The sequence below is a fragment of the Typopeltis vanoorti genome, chromosome 2 (genome assembly GCF_054136105.1).
Source record: "Typopeltis vanoorti isolate ZY-2024b chromosome 2, IOZ_Tvanoo_1.0, whole genome shotgun sequence".
NCBI lineage: Eukaryota > Metazoa > Arthropoda > Arachnida > Uropygi > Thelyphonidae > Typopeltis > Typopeltis vanoorti.
Window position 1 is genome coordinate 180356196 of NC_143550.1, and position 18047 is coordinate 180374242.

Genomic DNA, 18047 nt, shown 5'->3' on the forward strand with positions numbered 1-18047 from the left:
ATTTTTTTTTTTTATCAATTTTCTATTTCAATTATTTAATCATTTGAAAATTTACCATGTCAGTTAGAAATAGATGTCAATTTTCTATGTCAATGAGAAAACAGAGCATGTATATATGTGTGTATAATAGGGGGCGTTACAAAATTTATGCCTTGCAAAGTGGGCGGTGGCCCGAAAAAGTTTGGGAACCTATGGTCTAGATGGACTGATACAGTAAGAAGTGCTTTAGAAAACCAAACCATAAGATCCAACAATACTGAAATCCTGACAGATAGTTTAATTTGGAGAAAAATAAGCAATAGGAAATTAATAATGAATGTAAAGTCTTCATGTAGTAGTACTATCATAATATCCTGTACCTCCTTCCCCACACACAGTGAGAGTACATATCAGGAATTTGATGATGATAGTTTTAAAGAAATTTAGATCTTTGCTTAGCCATGCATATTATTCAATTAGCCAGCAAAATAATTACTGTAAAGGTGGTAGGCCATTTTTAATACAAGGAATATCTTACACTATAAAATTTTAAAATTACAGAACCTTAAGCATGTCACACTTCTTGTTTGTCCTGTGTGAACAAATATAGTAAAACTCTATTATAACAACTTGAGATAAAAGAAAAAGCATTAAATTAAATTAATAATAATAATTCTGTTTGGCTTCTCTGTGTTTTGAAATATATACTTAAATATCAGTGCAATATTGCAAAAATATCCAATCAGAAAAAAAATAAAAATATAACTAATGCCACAGTACTTGACTAACTTATACTAAATGAAATTATCTGCACAATCTATGATGTGATAAAATCATACATAGGTCTAGAATAGACAATTCCATTTCCTATAAACAATCCAAGATTTTAATTAGAGAATACTTCATACAAAATGTAAACAAATAAGAAGTAAAGTTGGTTAGGTTAGCATTCATTACTTATTATTTGGTTATATTTTGCATTAAGTATCCCCTAATCAAAATCTTGGATCCTATATAGGAGGAAATGGCATTACTTTTCTAGAACTAAGTATGATTCTTTCATTTCACTAACCTAAACTACCAGTATAAACCTTTTCACTTATTAAAAATTGAAATTATTTTTCTTTTGTGCTTATGATGGCAACACAATATTACAACTGCAGTTATGAGAAAAAGACAACAATATCCCAAGACAAAAATGGTTTCAATAATTGCAACTTATTTAACAATAAAATTTCATATTTCAAGCAAGATTTATAATCAATACATGTAGAAAGATGGGTGTTGTTAATTATTCATAATAGTGTTTCACGATATGAACAAGAAAGAAAAGAAAAATATAATTAATTTATTGAACTTATTAATATTTTGCTGTTTTCTACTCAGCATCTTCAGAGCACAAATTACACACAGCACACAACTAAATCAATGTAGAAGCAATTCAAATTGTAAATGGAAATGAAGTGATGTCCTAATATAGCTAGGTAAATGGAAACTACAATTGTCACAACAGCTCGATCAGACTGCTTTCCTAAAAAGATGCCAGGATACTAACGCTATCCCTGTCTAAGATTCACACAGAAATTCCATTCACCAAAACCAAATTTACACACAGGCAGGCTTAGTGTTAATCTGAAAACACTTGTATCAAGGTAGCCAAAATCAATGCTGCCTTCACTGCATCACAGGAAGAGCTTTCTGGTAAATCTGTAAAAAAACCAGAACTGTAGTCTACTGCAGATACCATCTCTGAAAATGCTGCTACTAAACAATTTGACAATGTGAAAAACTGACAAATCTGAAGCTCATTAACAATGAAGCACTTCCTAACCAAAACTACAGCAAGAACGCATAATGAACTATCTTCACAGCAATCCTCAGAAGATCCAGTCAATGCACTTAAGTCAAGGGAATAATTTTGCATCAGTCCCAAAAAGTACCAATTTGGAAAATAATGGCCAGTATGGAACATGCTATATACAATCTATCATCCACAGTTGCCAATAACATTCATTTGGATGTGGCCAGTATTTTGATAAAATCTAAATCTCCCATGAGTAACATTCCTCCTAAAGAAATATCAGCACTTAAAAAGTTATATAGATATAGGGAAAAAAAAATATTAGAACCAAAGCAAATAGAGGAAATGCAACTGCCATTATGGATGTGGGTTATTATAAATCGTCTCAACCAAGACAGAAAGATTACCAAAAAGCTAAACCCTATCATGTCATACCACACGGAATACTCTGGGTTCCCAAAATTTGCAAACCTAATAACCCTTCTCTGGGAAATTGTTGACAGCAATTTATCTGAATCACTTTTCTCTCGTCTCTCTCTCTCTTTACAGGTAACTCTCCCTACTTTATTGAATATTTTTTTCACTTTAAAACATTAAACTCTGACAGATTTTGTCATTACTCCACCATTCATTCATATACCTCTGACAGAGACCCTTGATCTCATTTAGTCCCATTTCCCCCTCTGACATATCTTAAGTATTCAGATTAGTTCTTATAGAAACGAAAGACATAAAAACAAACTGGATGGAACTGAAATGGGTTCCCTCTTTCCTGCACTAGACCATATGGAACATTTCGAAAACCAAGAGCTCAACATGGCTACACAAATCGATAATTTGTCTGCACTATGTTGTTGATGTGTTTGCTATTGCGACAACATGACTAAACATACTGGATACATTTTCAGCATATCTTAACAAACATTTTAAAATAAACTTTGCAACAGAAAAATAAAGTAATAATTGTCTCCCCATATACTAGTGACATGACTGGCTAAAGGCTCATTATCCTTTTCCATTTATAGAAAGCCACACATACAGGAAGGTATTTATATAAACAATCACATCACCCAACCCAACAGAATGGCATCTTCAAAACACTTACACATCGAGCCAGGGTTACTTGTTCAAATGACAACCCTGAAAACTGAACCCAGGTAAGTTACCTTTACAATACTTTTTTAGCGAATGGCTACAATCCCTTTAAAACAGATAAAAACTGTAGAGCACAGCAAAACTATTCCCCTCCTTTATATTCAAAGTACATCAGAAAAGATAGTAAGTTCTCTGCAAATATGATCTCCATTCTTTCTTCTTCTAAATGTCAAGTATAAAGTTCCTGTTTTGGACAAATAATGGATCAGTTATCATCATTTTTGTTCTTTTGTGAAGAACAAAACTTACATCTACAATGATCTTTATGGCAAGTATGGAATGGCAAGCCATGCTCTGGGCTTCTGCCATTCTTCTATTCCTCAAATCTAATGAAAATGTGAGTAGATGCTTAATATTAATGCACAGCATCCAAACTTCTGTTTCAACATATAATGTTCACACAGCATTACTATCTCCAGCTATTCAAGAAAAACATGAATGGGTTACTCTTCTCTTCTTAATATCTTTAGCCATGCATGACATTATTTTGTTACAGGTTTTATACTTTCTCATGTGGAAATTTAATATTTTAAAACAATAATAAATACCTTTTCATAATGGTATATTTTGGTATTCTATTCAACTTCTGAGATACGGATATATAGAAGGTGATGTTAATAGAGTAGATTTAATTAATGAGGGATTTTTGGATACTCCAAAAAATTGAGATAATATACAGAAGTTAGGAAATCACTTTTATATTCAAATTATAAGTACAATATCTAACTATGTACAAAATGCTGATTATGTTTTAATGCATCTTGGATACTAATGACTCATATGGTATTTTTTTATATTTTTTTTTGTTCGAAGATAAACGTAAAGTTATGTCTATACATAGCATGTGTGAAGTAAAAATTTGTTTAAAAACAACAATGCTTTATGAAAAATTGGGTACTCTTAAAGCTTTTGAGAGCCACACATCAATCTCGCAATGAATTTCTTTAACCTTGTCTTGCTGTCATCAAATACAGTGCCTTTACAGCATGGTCAGAATAGCAGTATATGCATCCTTCATTTAGAAATGCTGTGTTCAAATCTCACCACCATATGAGAAACAAGACTTTCAGCTGAAAGAGAGTTAAGCAGCCTCATATGAAGATGCCAGATTTTCTATTGATATTCTGATTAACTCTCAGCCTTTTGAAAGCCAGTGTCTGAGAACAGACAAATATGTTAACGGGTACAGAGCAGTTAATGGGTGAAACAGTTTCCTAAAAATTCCGTTGTTAGCAAGCAGCAAGAAGTTTCTTCACTTGTACTTGACAAAAAATTATATTCTTGTTTCTAGCCAAGTATGAGCAAACAAAAGTGTGTGTGTGTGTGTGTGTGTGTGTGTGTGCACGCGCTGGTAGTGTGCTGCCTCAGTATCCCATAACACACAGCACACTACCTTTTAAATGTGTATATTGCCATGCACTAATGGCAAAGGTCATTACCAAACCAGTTTACTCTTTACTGAGATCTCATCAACAGAAGCTAGATTCATAGAAATAGTGAGAATTAAATCAGTGCTAAAGTTCTTTTATATGCACAAATAGCAAAATCATATAATGTCATATTATTAAAATATTCTGGATTAGAGATAGTTGTAATGTGTTTTGGTGTATATGTTGCTTGATCAGGAAGTAAATTATACTCGAATGAAACAAAAATATTCTTATTTTTATCTTATACCTAAGTGCGATAAAAAAAAAAAAAGTTTCATATGAAGCATCTTCATGATTTCTGCACTGATTTAGCTCTTCACATGTTAGCTTCTACTCATCTGCCTTCAATAATGATCGTAATCAGAGCAGGTAATAAGCCTTCCCATAATGCATGACAACATACATACACACCCAAAAGGGGAGTGTGATGTGCATTATGGAATACTGAGGCAATATGATGTAAAGCGAACAACCTCTATAAAAGTAGTCTAGTCATAAAGATGCTTCATGTGCATCTCATTTATTCATGCTTGGGTAAAGGATTAAAACCAAAATATAATTTCTTGTCAAGGCTAACAAATAATAAATACTGTAGTAATAAGACCAAAAGGAAAACCAAGAACAAGATGGAGATATACCATTAGTGAAGGTAGTAACACCATACTGCAATGTCCAAACTGGAAAAGCAACATTTTGATAGGTAGAGATGGAGACGATGAATATAGAGGCCAAGGCTTGATTTGGGCTGTGGAGCGATAAAGAAGAATGTGATGACATTTTTGGATTCAAACTTATCTGAAATATTGAAAACAAATATTCAATTATTAGAAGGTAACTTCATTTAATATTTAAATTAAATAAGTTACTAAGAGAATACATCAGAATTGCATTTTTTTCTCCCTCTCTAGAAGAGTGGTATCTTTAATGAACACCCAGATATTGGAGGACTTTCAACAGAAAATGTCAATTTTCACCATCGTACAGAAATACCAAAGTAAAAATTATACATAAACTGCAAACTGGAATTTTTTACTGAAAGCCTTTGAATCACTACTTTAGAGAATCGTCATTCTGTCCAGAAGAAGGCCTTAACAGGATCAGTGGCCTGTTATGGTCTTAAGCCATCTCTTGGCTGGTCTTCCTGGCAGTCTCCTGCCTCTAGGAGTGCATGCTGAACAACCTGTTGAGGCATCCTGGTCCTGTCCATTCTGTTTACATCCTATAACCAGTTTTGCTCATATTGCTAGATATACTGTATTATAGGTAATGCATTTAGTTTTTTCATCAAACAATACATCTAACATTAGGCCCCACCTTACATTTCACCTTGCAATGATCTGCTCATACGATCTGGTCATATGTCAATTATGACCAATGCTCACTGCATGTTTTGGTGTTTCATTGTGAACTTTTTATTATTTTATTTTTGTTAATAATGGTAGATAAAAATCAAAATAAGTGCACTGTTGCTTCCAGCAAAGAGAAAGACTTGTAAACTTATTACATTAGATACCAAGATTAAAATTATTTAATTTAGTGATGGCTTCTCAAACACTCAGATAGGCTAGAGGTCTTATGCTACTGTGGTTACAGTTGTTAATAAGCTGTCAAAGTTCTTAGCAAAGTGAAAAATTAATAATCCATAAACATGACAATCTTGCCGTCACATTTATAAATAACCCTAAATCTTTTGTTTACAAAAATCATTCTAAATTTTTCATAAGTAACTGATGTAAATATATGATTTATGTCAGTTATGTACATACTGTACGTGTGACTGTTTAAAAATGTTATTAAACTATTACATGCATCTACAAGTGGGAGAAATGCAATGATTCACTATGCAATAGTGGTCTGGAACCTTTGACTGGAGTACACATCTGTTTCATCAATAGATGTGTACTCCAGTTGAGTTGAAATTTCATTTCAACTCAAGTCAGCCATTGTTCATCTTGTTTTGTGATGGTCTAGGCTTCACTCCATAGACAAATAATGGTGTTGATAGTCTTCTATGCTTTAATTCTGGTATGACTGTACTTTTGCTGGATTAAAAACCTGATTAATTATTTTAAGGGCTATAATTTAAAATTTTATCATTAATGACAACTTCTCCTGTGTAAGTTAGGCTATAACCAAGATAGCTGAAGAGCTTACTTGCACAAGAAGTGCATTTTCAACACATGTATTGCTATAACCTGGTTCCTTTCCTTGAAATGCCATAATTTTGGTTGATACAGTTGATATTTCCATATTAAATTTTTTTTTAGCAGTAAGATTTAAAATGGTGCACAGAATACTGCCATTCATCTTCATTAATGGCCAAGAAATATTCATGATAGGATATTTCCATGAACTATCAGTCTCCAATGTCTGATAATGGCATTGATATATATATTAAAGAGTAATGATATATTCTTTAAAAAATTCCATTTTTTGAAGAATAACATCTTGTTGGATTCTGATTATATAGAGATTGGAGTAATTATTATTTGTTTCAGAATCCAACATGATCTTCCATCACATAGGCTAGACTTGTAAATATTATTTAATGTAATTCACTTATTTATAATTTAATATTCATATAACTACCTTTAACCTTATTTAATATTTAATTAATTAATCAAAGATATATGTATTAATAATGAAAAGACTGTATTAAATATTATTAAGCTATTTCATTCATTACTATATTAATATTATAAGAACTTGTATTTGATAATTTAACTGCGCATTAATTGAAATGCAAATATTCTTTATTTATTCCTATTTGTAGAAGTTTAGCGTTATGCAATACCTCAATTTTATTATATTTTGTTTGGTTGTCATGGAGACATATGTAAATGAGCGAGCACGTTTTGGAACACCACGTGAGGAGGTTTATTGAAAAGAGTTTTAGAAAGAAATCACGAGAATAATTTATGCGGGATGAATGGATATAAAAAAGGGAAGAACGCTGAAAACAGAGAGAGATTAGATTAATTAAGAGAGAGAGAAAGGAGAGGATTGGCAATAGGTTGGAATCGGGGCATTCGGGAATCACAGTGTGATAATAGCGAGTTGGCAAGTCACTCAAGCAGCTAATAAAGTCTACTAGTCAAGAAGCAGTTAGCTAATAAGTTGTAGAATAACAATTATAGCTACGGAAGACAGCTAAGTGACTACTAAATAGACTAGCGATATTTGAGTTGAGATTCAATTTCAGGGCCGACCTTTCAAGGACATACAGAACCTTGAAGCAAAGCACAGAGTTATTAACGAATAGTAGAGGCTGTAAAGTGAAGTTTACCGTTAGCTGTGCTTAGAAATGTAGTGTCTAAAAATTAAATGAATGCAGGAAGGATGAACAGCTGTGCATATAAAACCTCAAGTTAAGGAATTATTGTGTATTGCCTTATTTCATGAGTGATCAGTAGTACTTTATGCAACAACGTTTGTTTATGTGTATTGCGACCGATGATTAATTCAGTTATTGCTTAGAAGAATTATTTTAATGAACGCCATAAACTGTTTAAGTGTTTACAGTTATAAAAAATGTTTGTGTGTAAGTTTATGAAGAAAGAAGATTATCGGCAAGATTATTCCACCCATTAATATTCCTTTGCAGAGAAGTGTGTGAGTTTCATCCTAGAATATTCTTATATTAACAGTAACTATTGGTGAGAATTAACTGAAGTGTAAAATTAAAAGTGTTTGTTTGTGAAGAAGTGTTACTGCAATTTTATTGTATTTGGAACTTAAGGAACTATGAGAAAACTGTAATAGAGATAACAGATTTACCATTGTCTGAGTTTGTATGACAGTACTATCAGAAAGGCTGAAGTGTTTTTTATAATAACTTTAGTATTTTGATCTTAAGTGTATAATTTGTGTTTATAAAATTAAATGTTTGTTTTTGTTAATCAAAAATTGTATTTTGCCTGAATCTCTTTCACTGCACCATTCATAAAATATTCGAACCAAAGTGGGTAAACTACGTTAGTTAAATATACTCGGCCAGTATATATATTAAGGAGAAATAGTTGAGGGTTGGTTTATCTTCAATTCTTGAACTAATTCAGATGTAAAGTGGCGCAGTCTTTAAATATAAATTTTCTTTATATTTGAATTAGAAATCAACTCACAACTTATCAATTAGTTAAGAACATCGTAATAGTAATCATGTTGGATCCAAAGTATAGATTAAGACGAAGTAGGATCCAACAATCTCTCTAATTTCAATTAAAAGACTGTAGCCATATATGAAGAATCACAAATATTACAAAAAACCCATTTGGAATCATAGATTAGACTGGATATATACTAAGTGATATTTGAAAGGAGTTAAAAACTGATTTTTCTGTTAAGCTCTCCCCTACCCACCCAGTGACAGCCAACATCCTGAAACTATCCTAAGTAGTGTAAAATTCTGAGTGGTCTGAAAGCTGAAAACTAACAAGCAATCAGGTTGACATGCAGAAATTTTTTTTATGTGATTCCCATTCAAAGAAGTTGTACACCTACAATATGTTAGTAGGTGTGTGAGCCAAGAGTTTGTCAATCTGAAAGTCCTGCTCTAGAAACCAAACAACTTTTTCAAGCTCCAGTAAATAAGGAGGTTATGGTCTCACACAGTCTCCTGATTGGAGAGTGGGTATGCTAGGCACTCAACAAACAAAACCAGCATTTGCATATCGTATAACATTAAACTTTTGCTTTGTTTTGAAAATTTAGTGAATACTGAAATTTTCTAATGTACATCGTCAGATCAAGAACAAGCTGGATTCAGGCCAAATAGAGGCTGTCAGGATCAGATCTTCGCTTTACAACAAATAGTTGAGAAATCATGGGAATATAACAAAGATCTCTATTTAAGTTTTGTTGATCTGGAAAAGACATATGACAAGGTGCCAAGAGAGAAGCTATTCAATATGCTACAGTTATATGGTGTCGATGGGGCATTATATCAAGCAATACTTAGTCTGTATTTGAGTTGTAAGTCAGCAGTTAGAATTGAAGGAAGTACAGGAAGATGGTTTAATGTTAAATCTGGTGTGAGACAAGGATGTACATTATCTCCTCTGTTATTCATTATCTATATGGATCACATTATGAAGGAAAGTGGTATTAGACATGATATCAAAATTGGAGATGTTAATATCAGCTCTTTGCTTTATGTTGACGACGTTATACTTCTAAATAAATCCGCTACAAGTCTACAAGATTCCCTGACTAAATTGAATAACTGTTGTAATAGATATGGTATGAAGGTCAGCATTAAAAAGACAAAGACAATGAAAATAGGTAGAATTGTTGAAAATGTCCACTGTGTTGTGAAGGGGGAACCTGTGGAACAAGTAAAACATTTCAGCTACTTAGGCACGATTTTTAGTGAAGATGGTAAATTAAATATGGAAATAGACAACAGAATCAACAAAGCTGGTATGGTGGGAAGTCAATTGAATAAATTCATATGGAATAAGAGAGAAATTAGTCAGAACACTAAATTAGCTGTATACAAGACAGTGTTTAAACCAGTTTTAACTTATGGATCTGAGAGCTGGGTCAGAAGTAAAACACTTGACCAAAGACTAGAGACCGCAGATATGAGAGTCCTGAGAAACATTAGAGGCGTGAACAGATGGCATCAATGGCAATATCATATTAAAAACAAGGATATTAGGAAAGAACTTGACGCTGTCAGCATCCAGGAACGCGTTAGCAGAACTAATCTCAGGTGGTATGGTCACTTAAAAAAAATGGGCGAGGAAAGATTAGCAAAACAAGTGTTCTCTGCCAGGTTGGCAGGAAAACGACCCAGAGGAAGACCAAGATATAGGTGGATTGATACGGTACAAAGTGCCTTAGACGATAGAAATATAAGATCTGATAATGTTGGAGTCTTGACAAGTAAGAGACTGATTTGGAGGAAAATTGTATATACGAAGTTAGTAATGATATAAATTTTTCATGCAGTACTATCATATCCTGTACACCCCTTGAGGGTACATGGCAGGAATTTGATGATGACATCTTCAGATCTCTTATTTAGAAAATTATACTTTTGACTCCCATTAAGATGCTTTAGTAATACACCAAGTCAGAAGCAATAGCTCACTGCTGAATTTCATCTATGACAGACTGTTCAACACTGCATTCAAGATGTGACTTGAGGTTTTTAATAGATAGAAATGGGATAATGAAAACAAAACCTAAGGAACAATCAGCAAACCAAAAACTGACAGGAATGATAATGTACTCAATATTTGGAAAAGATCCAATGTGTATCAATGAATTCGACCACAAGTTCTGGGCATATGTACTAATCTACACAACCTCAGTTTTTATGAAAGGATTGATATGCACAAACCAAACATTTCAAAATAATGCTAGAGTTCAACATGCAACAGGCTCAATGTAACTGAACAGTGCAGCACTGAAAAGCTAAGGTACAAATCACAATACACTCTCTTCAAATCAGATGGATGTATATGGGTATGGTAGATCGCAAAAGAACACTGTTCCAAACCAGAATGTTTTGTAGTGCTCCAAAACATTAACGTGAAACGTTTTATTCTGGTTACCTGTTTTCTATGTTATGATGACTATGGAAATGATCCAGAATATCAACATCACTTCTGTCCAATGCATTTACTTTATCTTTTATTCGAATTGAAATTTGGTTCAACAGTGAATACTGTTCCAGATACAGGATTGTGGCACTAAAAATATCTGATTAATACTTATCAGGTAATCAAGAATGGATTAGCATAACAATAAAAATATAAAATGTCAAATTTGTGAAACAGTTTATCACGAACTGTTAATATTTTCTCTTTCACTGAGTCTATTAGTCACAACAGTGTTTATTAGCACTCAAGACATCTTTGCATTATTAGCACTCAAGTGAGTTGATCTTGGTATTTGTGATTGTTAACGCTTCAAACATCTTTGTTACCATTTATTAGCAATTGAGGTATCTTTGTAAGTTGGTAAATACATTATTATTCTTTCCAATACAATACCAAATACAATACAGTGACAATGATGTAATATACTCATACTGATATTTTTAGGAAGGAAATGATAATATAGATGACATAAGTAATTTAATTACTATTTCTGATATTCCACTAAAGCAAACTGGCATCACTGGGAATGATACACAGGCATGTAGAGTCTGCACATGTAGGCTCTACATGACAGACTAAAGTGAAGAGACAAATTAAGGCCTTAAGTGGGTTGATTGTCACATTTGGCTTATCCTCAGACCATTTCCTGTGAGCATTTCCCAGATGTAAGGCAGTTTTATGCATCAAAATTTGAAGTTAGGATACTTTAGCAAAGTAGAGTCAAGGAAGAGTATTCATACATGTATTTGCTTCCATGAAGCACAGTGCCCTTTTTTTCCCCCCAGCAGATTCTGAACCTGCCTTAGTGTTGGGAAACCATCCTAACCTGAATACAATGTGCATCAATGCATCAATGGGCATCACATCATTGGCTCATACCCTATGGCCAAGAGTGACCAATCAAAACTTGCTATGTGGTGCCATTCAGGACTTAAGGCTTTACTTTTTTTTCCCTCCAATTCAGACTCACTCAGGTAGTGCTTGCAGAAAACTTTTTTCCTGTGTAGTTTCATCATTAATTAATTTTGTTAATTATATTATAATGTATGTTGCCATCTCCATCCTAAAAATACCACTATGAGTAACATGTATAAGCTTGGATACTAGACTGAGGTCACAAAGCATGATCTCAACATCTGATATATGTATGTATGTGTGTGTGTGTGTGCGCGCGCGCACGCACGTGTGCAGAATACAGTAGAAATGTGTCCAATGTAAAATATAAATAATAATTCAGATTTTTGACATGTACTTGAAATAAAAAATTCTGAAAAACTTATGTGATATAAAACTTTTTGGTATTAATTACAAGAAGTTTCATGTTCTGCATCCCATGATGCATGCAGATATATGGGGTTAAAAAAAAAACTCTAAAGAATGTTTATGTACATACAATCAAATGTGACCACTACAATTTTCTTCCATTCATGAATCTATACCAGGTAACTTGCTTTATTCTTGATTTGGAATTTCATCAGTTTGTGTCTGTTGCTTCATCTATGTCTATAATTCCTTATCTTCCTAGTACCTTTCAGAGGCACTATTGTAGATGTTCTTTCCATTTATTTCTATATTGTTTTTCAACTACTGGTGTCTAGTTTAGTACTTTCAATGTCTTTACAAGTCTTCTAGAACCTGTTCTAATATATTTCTGCTGCAGTGATTTTTTACTTATCTCATTTTATTGTTCATGTGCCACTTCCATATAATAATGATGGTTTTGATAAAATATATATTCTTAGCATGCTTTTTTTTTGTGACCACTGTTGGTCAATTTAGAAAATCTATTTTGTTAGATATATCAATCTTCTTGAAACTTATTTTATAACCTAAATAATTAGACTTCAATTATTTGGAAATCTAACATTCATTTGTAATATTCAACTATTTTACTTCAGCCAGGCATTTTTCCTTTGAATGTAAAGTTGTTTTTTTCTTAAAAGATGTTTTATTAAATTTAATATACAGCTTCTTATAAATTATCTTCAGTTACTACAAATGAATGCTAGGTGTATTTCTAAGTATTGAATTCTCTTCTTCTGAACTGGTATTTTGAGTGAATATACGATCCAAGCAGGACCTTCCTTTTTTTAAAAAAAAAAAAAAAAAACATGTTGTTGTTGTTTTTTGCCAAAAATTGGATTTGATTCTGTTCAATATTTTTGCATATATTTCATAAATTTATTCCTGTGTAGTTTCATGACTATACTTATTTCCTCTTTTAAAATCAAAAATTGCAGTTGCATAGTTCATCACTGGGTAATTTACTAGTTATATATTTTGTTTATTAATATAAGAAATCTTTGGTTTAATTAATTTCCTGCATATTTTATAAGTTCTATTTGGGTTTTTATCTACTCCAGGTGATTTTCTACTTTCCATTTCTTTTAATGCTTTATTTAATAATCCTAATGTTCTGTTATTTGGGAGAGTATTAGCAGTTATATTGAAAACATCTTTTAAGTAACAATTCTGACTGTTTTTCTTGCCAGTTTATAATAATAATGTACACTGCTAGTTGTTGATCTCTCAAATATCTATGGTTTCTTTTTGTAAGAAACTTTATTTCTTTATAGATTTTGGGTTGTAGTTATTAATGTCTTTTTCTAATTTACTAATATACCTAGTCTAGCCATAAACATTGTTACAACTTGAACAGCACATAAATCTTTAATCTATCAGTAAATGATTTACAGCTTTCAGCACATACAAACTAAACCACATGTATAACGTACATATAGCAGCACTCAATGTTTGAAATGCCCCCCCACCCTCCTCCTTTTGAGGACACATACTGATGGCAGCTCACACAACATCCAATGGAAATGTTGCCACTGCTTGCTCCAAATTCACCTTCAGGCTGACAATGTTTCTTGCAGGCTCTCTTGTTTCTTTCAAGCTCCAACCACAATTTGAAGTCCAACAGATTCAGATCAGGACTTCCAGACAGCCAATTAGATGGTGGTATGTAGTCAGCACATTCACCTCCAACCACTGTACCATGAAACAAGTCATTCAGGGACATATCACAGTGTCTTCATACACTTTGGTTTTGACCCCCTTTCTCAGAAATGCATTCAGATACTCCCTCATACATCACTCCCCCCCCCCCAACACATACCAAGCCACCTCTGATGCAGGATAATGACTTCTCCGAATCCTGGGTGATGTGGCACATGCTGTGCAACCATCCAGGACATATATCTGATTGTTTAGGCAGTTAAACAACTTTTTAATGGCAGAAATCTTCTAATCTATGTCTGTTGTTCATGTACTGCTGGAGAAGTGCCTTTGATTTCATCACCGTCTATTAGGAAGTGTCCAGTAGAACGATGATAGGATCTCACCCCCAGGTCATCAGATAGTAAATGTGACATTGTTCTCTGCAAAATGTTCATCTCTCTCTCTCTCATAACATCACTTTCTGCATTCTCATTGGATTACAGCAGAGGCATGCCTTTACACCCTTACAAGCCGTTGCATCCTAACCCAGCGTGATCGACCTTTTCTCTGGTGGTCAGATATGTCTTCTGCATTGTTATAATGGTTAATAGTCCAATAAACAAACATTCTACTGGTGTTGTATTAGACTATTATCATGAAGCGCTATTACAGCGACACAGTTCTCATAATCTCCCCACTGCATTTAACTGTACTGTTAGACAACTCTCTCTCTACTGATGAACACATTGGCTACACACAGTGCCCCTAACAGAACTCAGCTTGCACAATTCGTGTGCAGTGCAGGGGTGTGAGGAAGTTTATTTTTATTAGTTTATTATTATTAGTCACCTCCAGGGAGTCCAAAGACTCATCGAGGGAGGGCATCCACTCTACAACTGTGCTTCCACCACTCACAATTCACCAACTGACCGCAACCACACCAACGCCATCTACCGCCGACCACACCGGTATTTCCACAGACAATCACAAACATCCATGCCCACCGTGGGATTCGAACCAGCAGCCTCTTGGATGGAGAGTGGACACGCTAACCATTCGGCCAGCCAGGCTGGCACAGCTGTTGTAACAGTATTTATGGCAAGACTGCATAATTATCCCAACTTTTTCTGTGAAGTTTTCTTGTTTTATTTATTTATTTTAGCTCTTTTCCTTTTAAGTTCTATTTTGTCTTCTAATTTTCTTCAGGTAAGCCATGTTATAAAAAGCTGTTTTTTTAATCAAATTATATTCTTGATTCTTCATCATTCCATAATCACAGACCTTGTTTCCTTTTCCATTTCTTTTACCTATACCTATTTTTCTGCTGTAATGTGTGTAATTAATGTCAGATTTTCCAAACTTCTATTTATTGGTCCCAGTGTGTTTGAGTAATTATGTTTTCTCAATTCTTTTTATCCACTTATAGATTTTATTAAGTACATCAGGTATAAAAAGCAAACATACTCAGCATACATTCAGTATTCTTCTTGTTAAGAACACTGATTGTGGGCCAAGTATGTTTACTTTTGTTTTGTTTTTTTGCAATCAATCCACATGAGTATGGTGGAAGTTAAAATATGGATATATTTGGCTGTATTGTATGATTTTGCGAGAATATGATTATTACATGTTATAATTTATATATATATATATATATATATATATATATATATATATATATATATATATATATATATATATATATATATATATTATGGTCAAAGTTTATCAGAATTATCATGTTTAATCAAGATTAATATCTATCAAGGAAACCTGTATGCTTTTCTGAATTAGCATGCTAACTACTCAGCACCAACTAGTCCAAAACATGAGCCTCTAAAAATATAACTAAATAAATCTACACAATGGGATAACAAGAAATCATAGAAAAACATTTCCAATAGTTTGGAATTAAACCGGTAATGCTGTCCATTCAGCCACTTAGAACAACGCAAATGATAACAATTAACTCGATATTACTCGTTTCAACCAAAACAGCAAAAGTACTGAAAAAGTTATATCATTAATCTTTTAAATTGTTCTTTACTTGCCTAACCAATGCTCTCTCCTCTTCTTTTTACTAACAAGTGCTACGGAAGGTAAAAACTGGCAAAATATTCAACCGATGTATTTGTAAACTACTTCAACATAAAAGAAACATTTCAATACCATGAACTAAAAAGTTTAAAACAGAATGAACGGAAAAGTTGATATATACAAATCAGAATCAAATTAGATAATAAGTACTAAAACATAAACTATTTAATCATATAAGTAGTATCAATGTGTGTGAAGCATTACTGATGAAATAATCAAACATTTCGCTTTGTCGTCTTCGGCTGACGTTCGACGCCATGTTCAGGAGGGAAAAGGCAAGACGGGTGTGCGAAGTGCCATATTTGTAATACTGTTTGATATATACAAAGCAGTGGAAATACGGTTTTACTTACCCTGTTGGAAAAGCAGGGTCATATATTTCTGTCATTACGAAATAACGGGAGACATTAGCAAAACATAAGCGAAAAACAAAGCAAATAAAATTAAATCCGACTAAATCGGATGACTTCGTTTGATTTCACACATCGCATATACTACCACTACAAGCTCGATTTGCAATTTGCTAAGCGATCGGTGTTTCACGCATCTAGCGTGTTACTAACCAAACATAAGCTTGTTATGCCATCTATTGGCACCATTGTGATTTTTTGAAGAGAAAAGCACAGTGTTTTCATTTTTTTTTAAATCGAAGCTAATCAATAAACTGCAATAGATAGATATAAGATATATTACATTGTTTTAAAAAATCTTCTACGGCAAAGTGCTACTAGAACCAACACAATACCTGTTTTTTTTTTTTGTTTAAAACGAGTTCCTAGAGTATTTTTAAAGTAATATTTTATCAATAAGAAAGGTTAAAATGGTCATCAACTTACTAATACGTGGTTGTGCTGGATATTATGATACACGAAAGGGAAAAATTACGTCATTACTAAATACATATCAAAAATTTTCCTGCAAATTAATTTCTAGGAAAATTATATTCTTGTCTTCTAAGTAACTTTTTACAGTGTCAATCCACCTAAATTCTGGTCTTCATCTGGGTCTTCTAACTACCATCCTGTCAAAGAACACTTTTTTTTTTTAATCTTTCGTCTTCCATTCTATTTAAGTGGCCATGCAACCTGATATTAGCTCCGGTAACATATTCCTGAATACCAACAATGTTACGTTTTTTTGCTAATAACCTCATTTTTATTATGATACTGCCAATGATGCCATCTGTTTAGTCCCCTAATCTTGATCAGGACTCTCATTCTGTAGTCTCCAGTCTTTGATTAACAGTTTTATTTCTGACCCATCTCTATAATCATAAGTTAAAACTGGTTTGAGCACTGTCTTATTATTATCATTATTATTATTCCTGACACCTCCAAGGAGCCCGAAGACTCATCGCGGGAGGACACCTACAGCTGTCTCAACCACTACACCGAACCTCTACTACGACGAATCATCTCCATCAACCGGCCACCACATCTAGTATTTTTTGTCTGTAAATTGCGTGTATTCTGAAGGACCGATTTGTCTCTGTATGCAGGATGAAAAACCTTGCTACCTCCGTATGAGATCGGATAACGCACCTTCGATTGAAATCGTCCAGATAAAGATTCCTCCCGTCGCGATGAGAATCGAACTTAGGCCTATTCCAATCGTAGGCGCAATGTACCGTCGTTCTTCCAATTGCGCTATAGAGGCGCTAATCTGTCTGTCTTGTATACAGATAGTTTAGTGTTTTGACTAATCTCTCTATTATTTCATATAAATTTATTCAGTTGACTTAACATAGCAGCTTTGCTACTTCTGCTGTTCATTTCCAAATAGCCGAACTGTTTTACTGGTTCTATAGGTTCCCATTCAGGATGCAGCCAAAATTTTTAATACGTCTATTTTCATTGTCTCTGTCTATTTATTGCTGATTTTCATACCAAATTTATTGACAGTTATTTAGTTTAGCCAAGGAATTTCACAGACTTGTGCTGAATTTATTTACAAGTATAATATCAGGTGCATAAAGAAAAGAGCTAGGAACAACACACTGCCATTTTTGAAAGAATATTTAAGACCACTTTCCTT

The 18047-nt window shown here is 33.3% G+C and overlaps 1 protein-coding gene across 2 annotated transcripts in view; it reads right to left on the reverse strand.

Moving 5' to 3' along the window:
• Positions 1–16505, reverse strand: part of Set2 (SET domain containing 2) — a 552532-nt gene extending 536027 nt beyond the window's left edge. The window contains exon 1 of one of the 2 annotated variants that reach the window (XM_090414077.1): positions 16367–16505. In XM_090414077.1, coding sequence (XP_090270203.1) covers positions 16367–16401 — 35 coding nt within the window. In that variant the 5' untranslated portion in view covers positions 16402–16505. The remainder of the gene's footprint in view (positions 1–16366) is intronic. The other variant, XM_090414085.1, reaches the window with a different exon arrangement.
• Positions 16506–18047: the final 1542 nt, after the last annotated feature.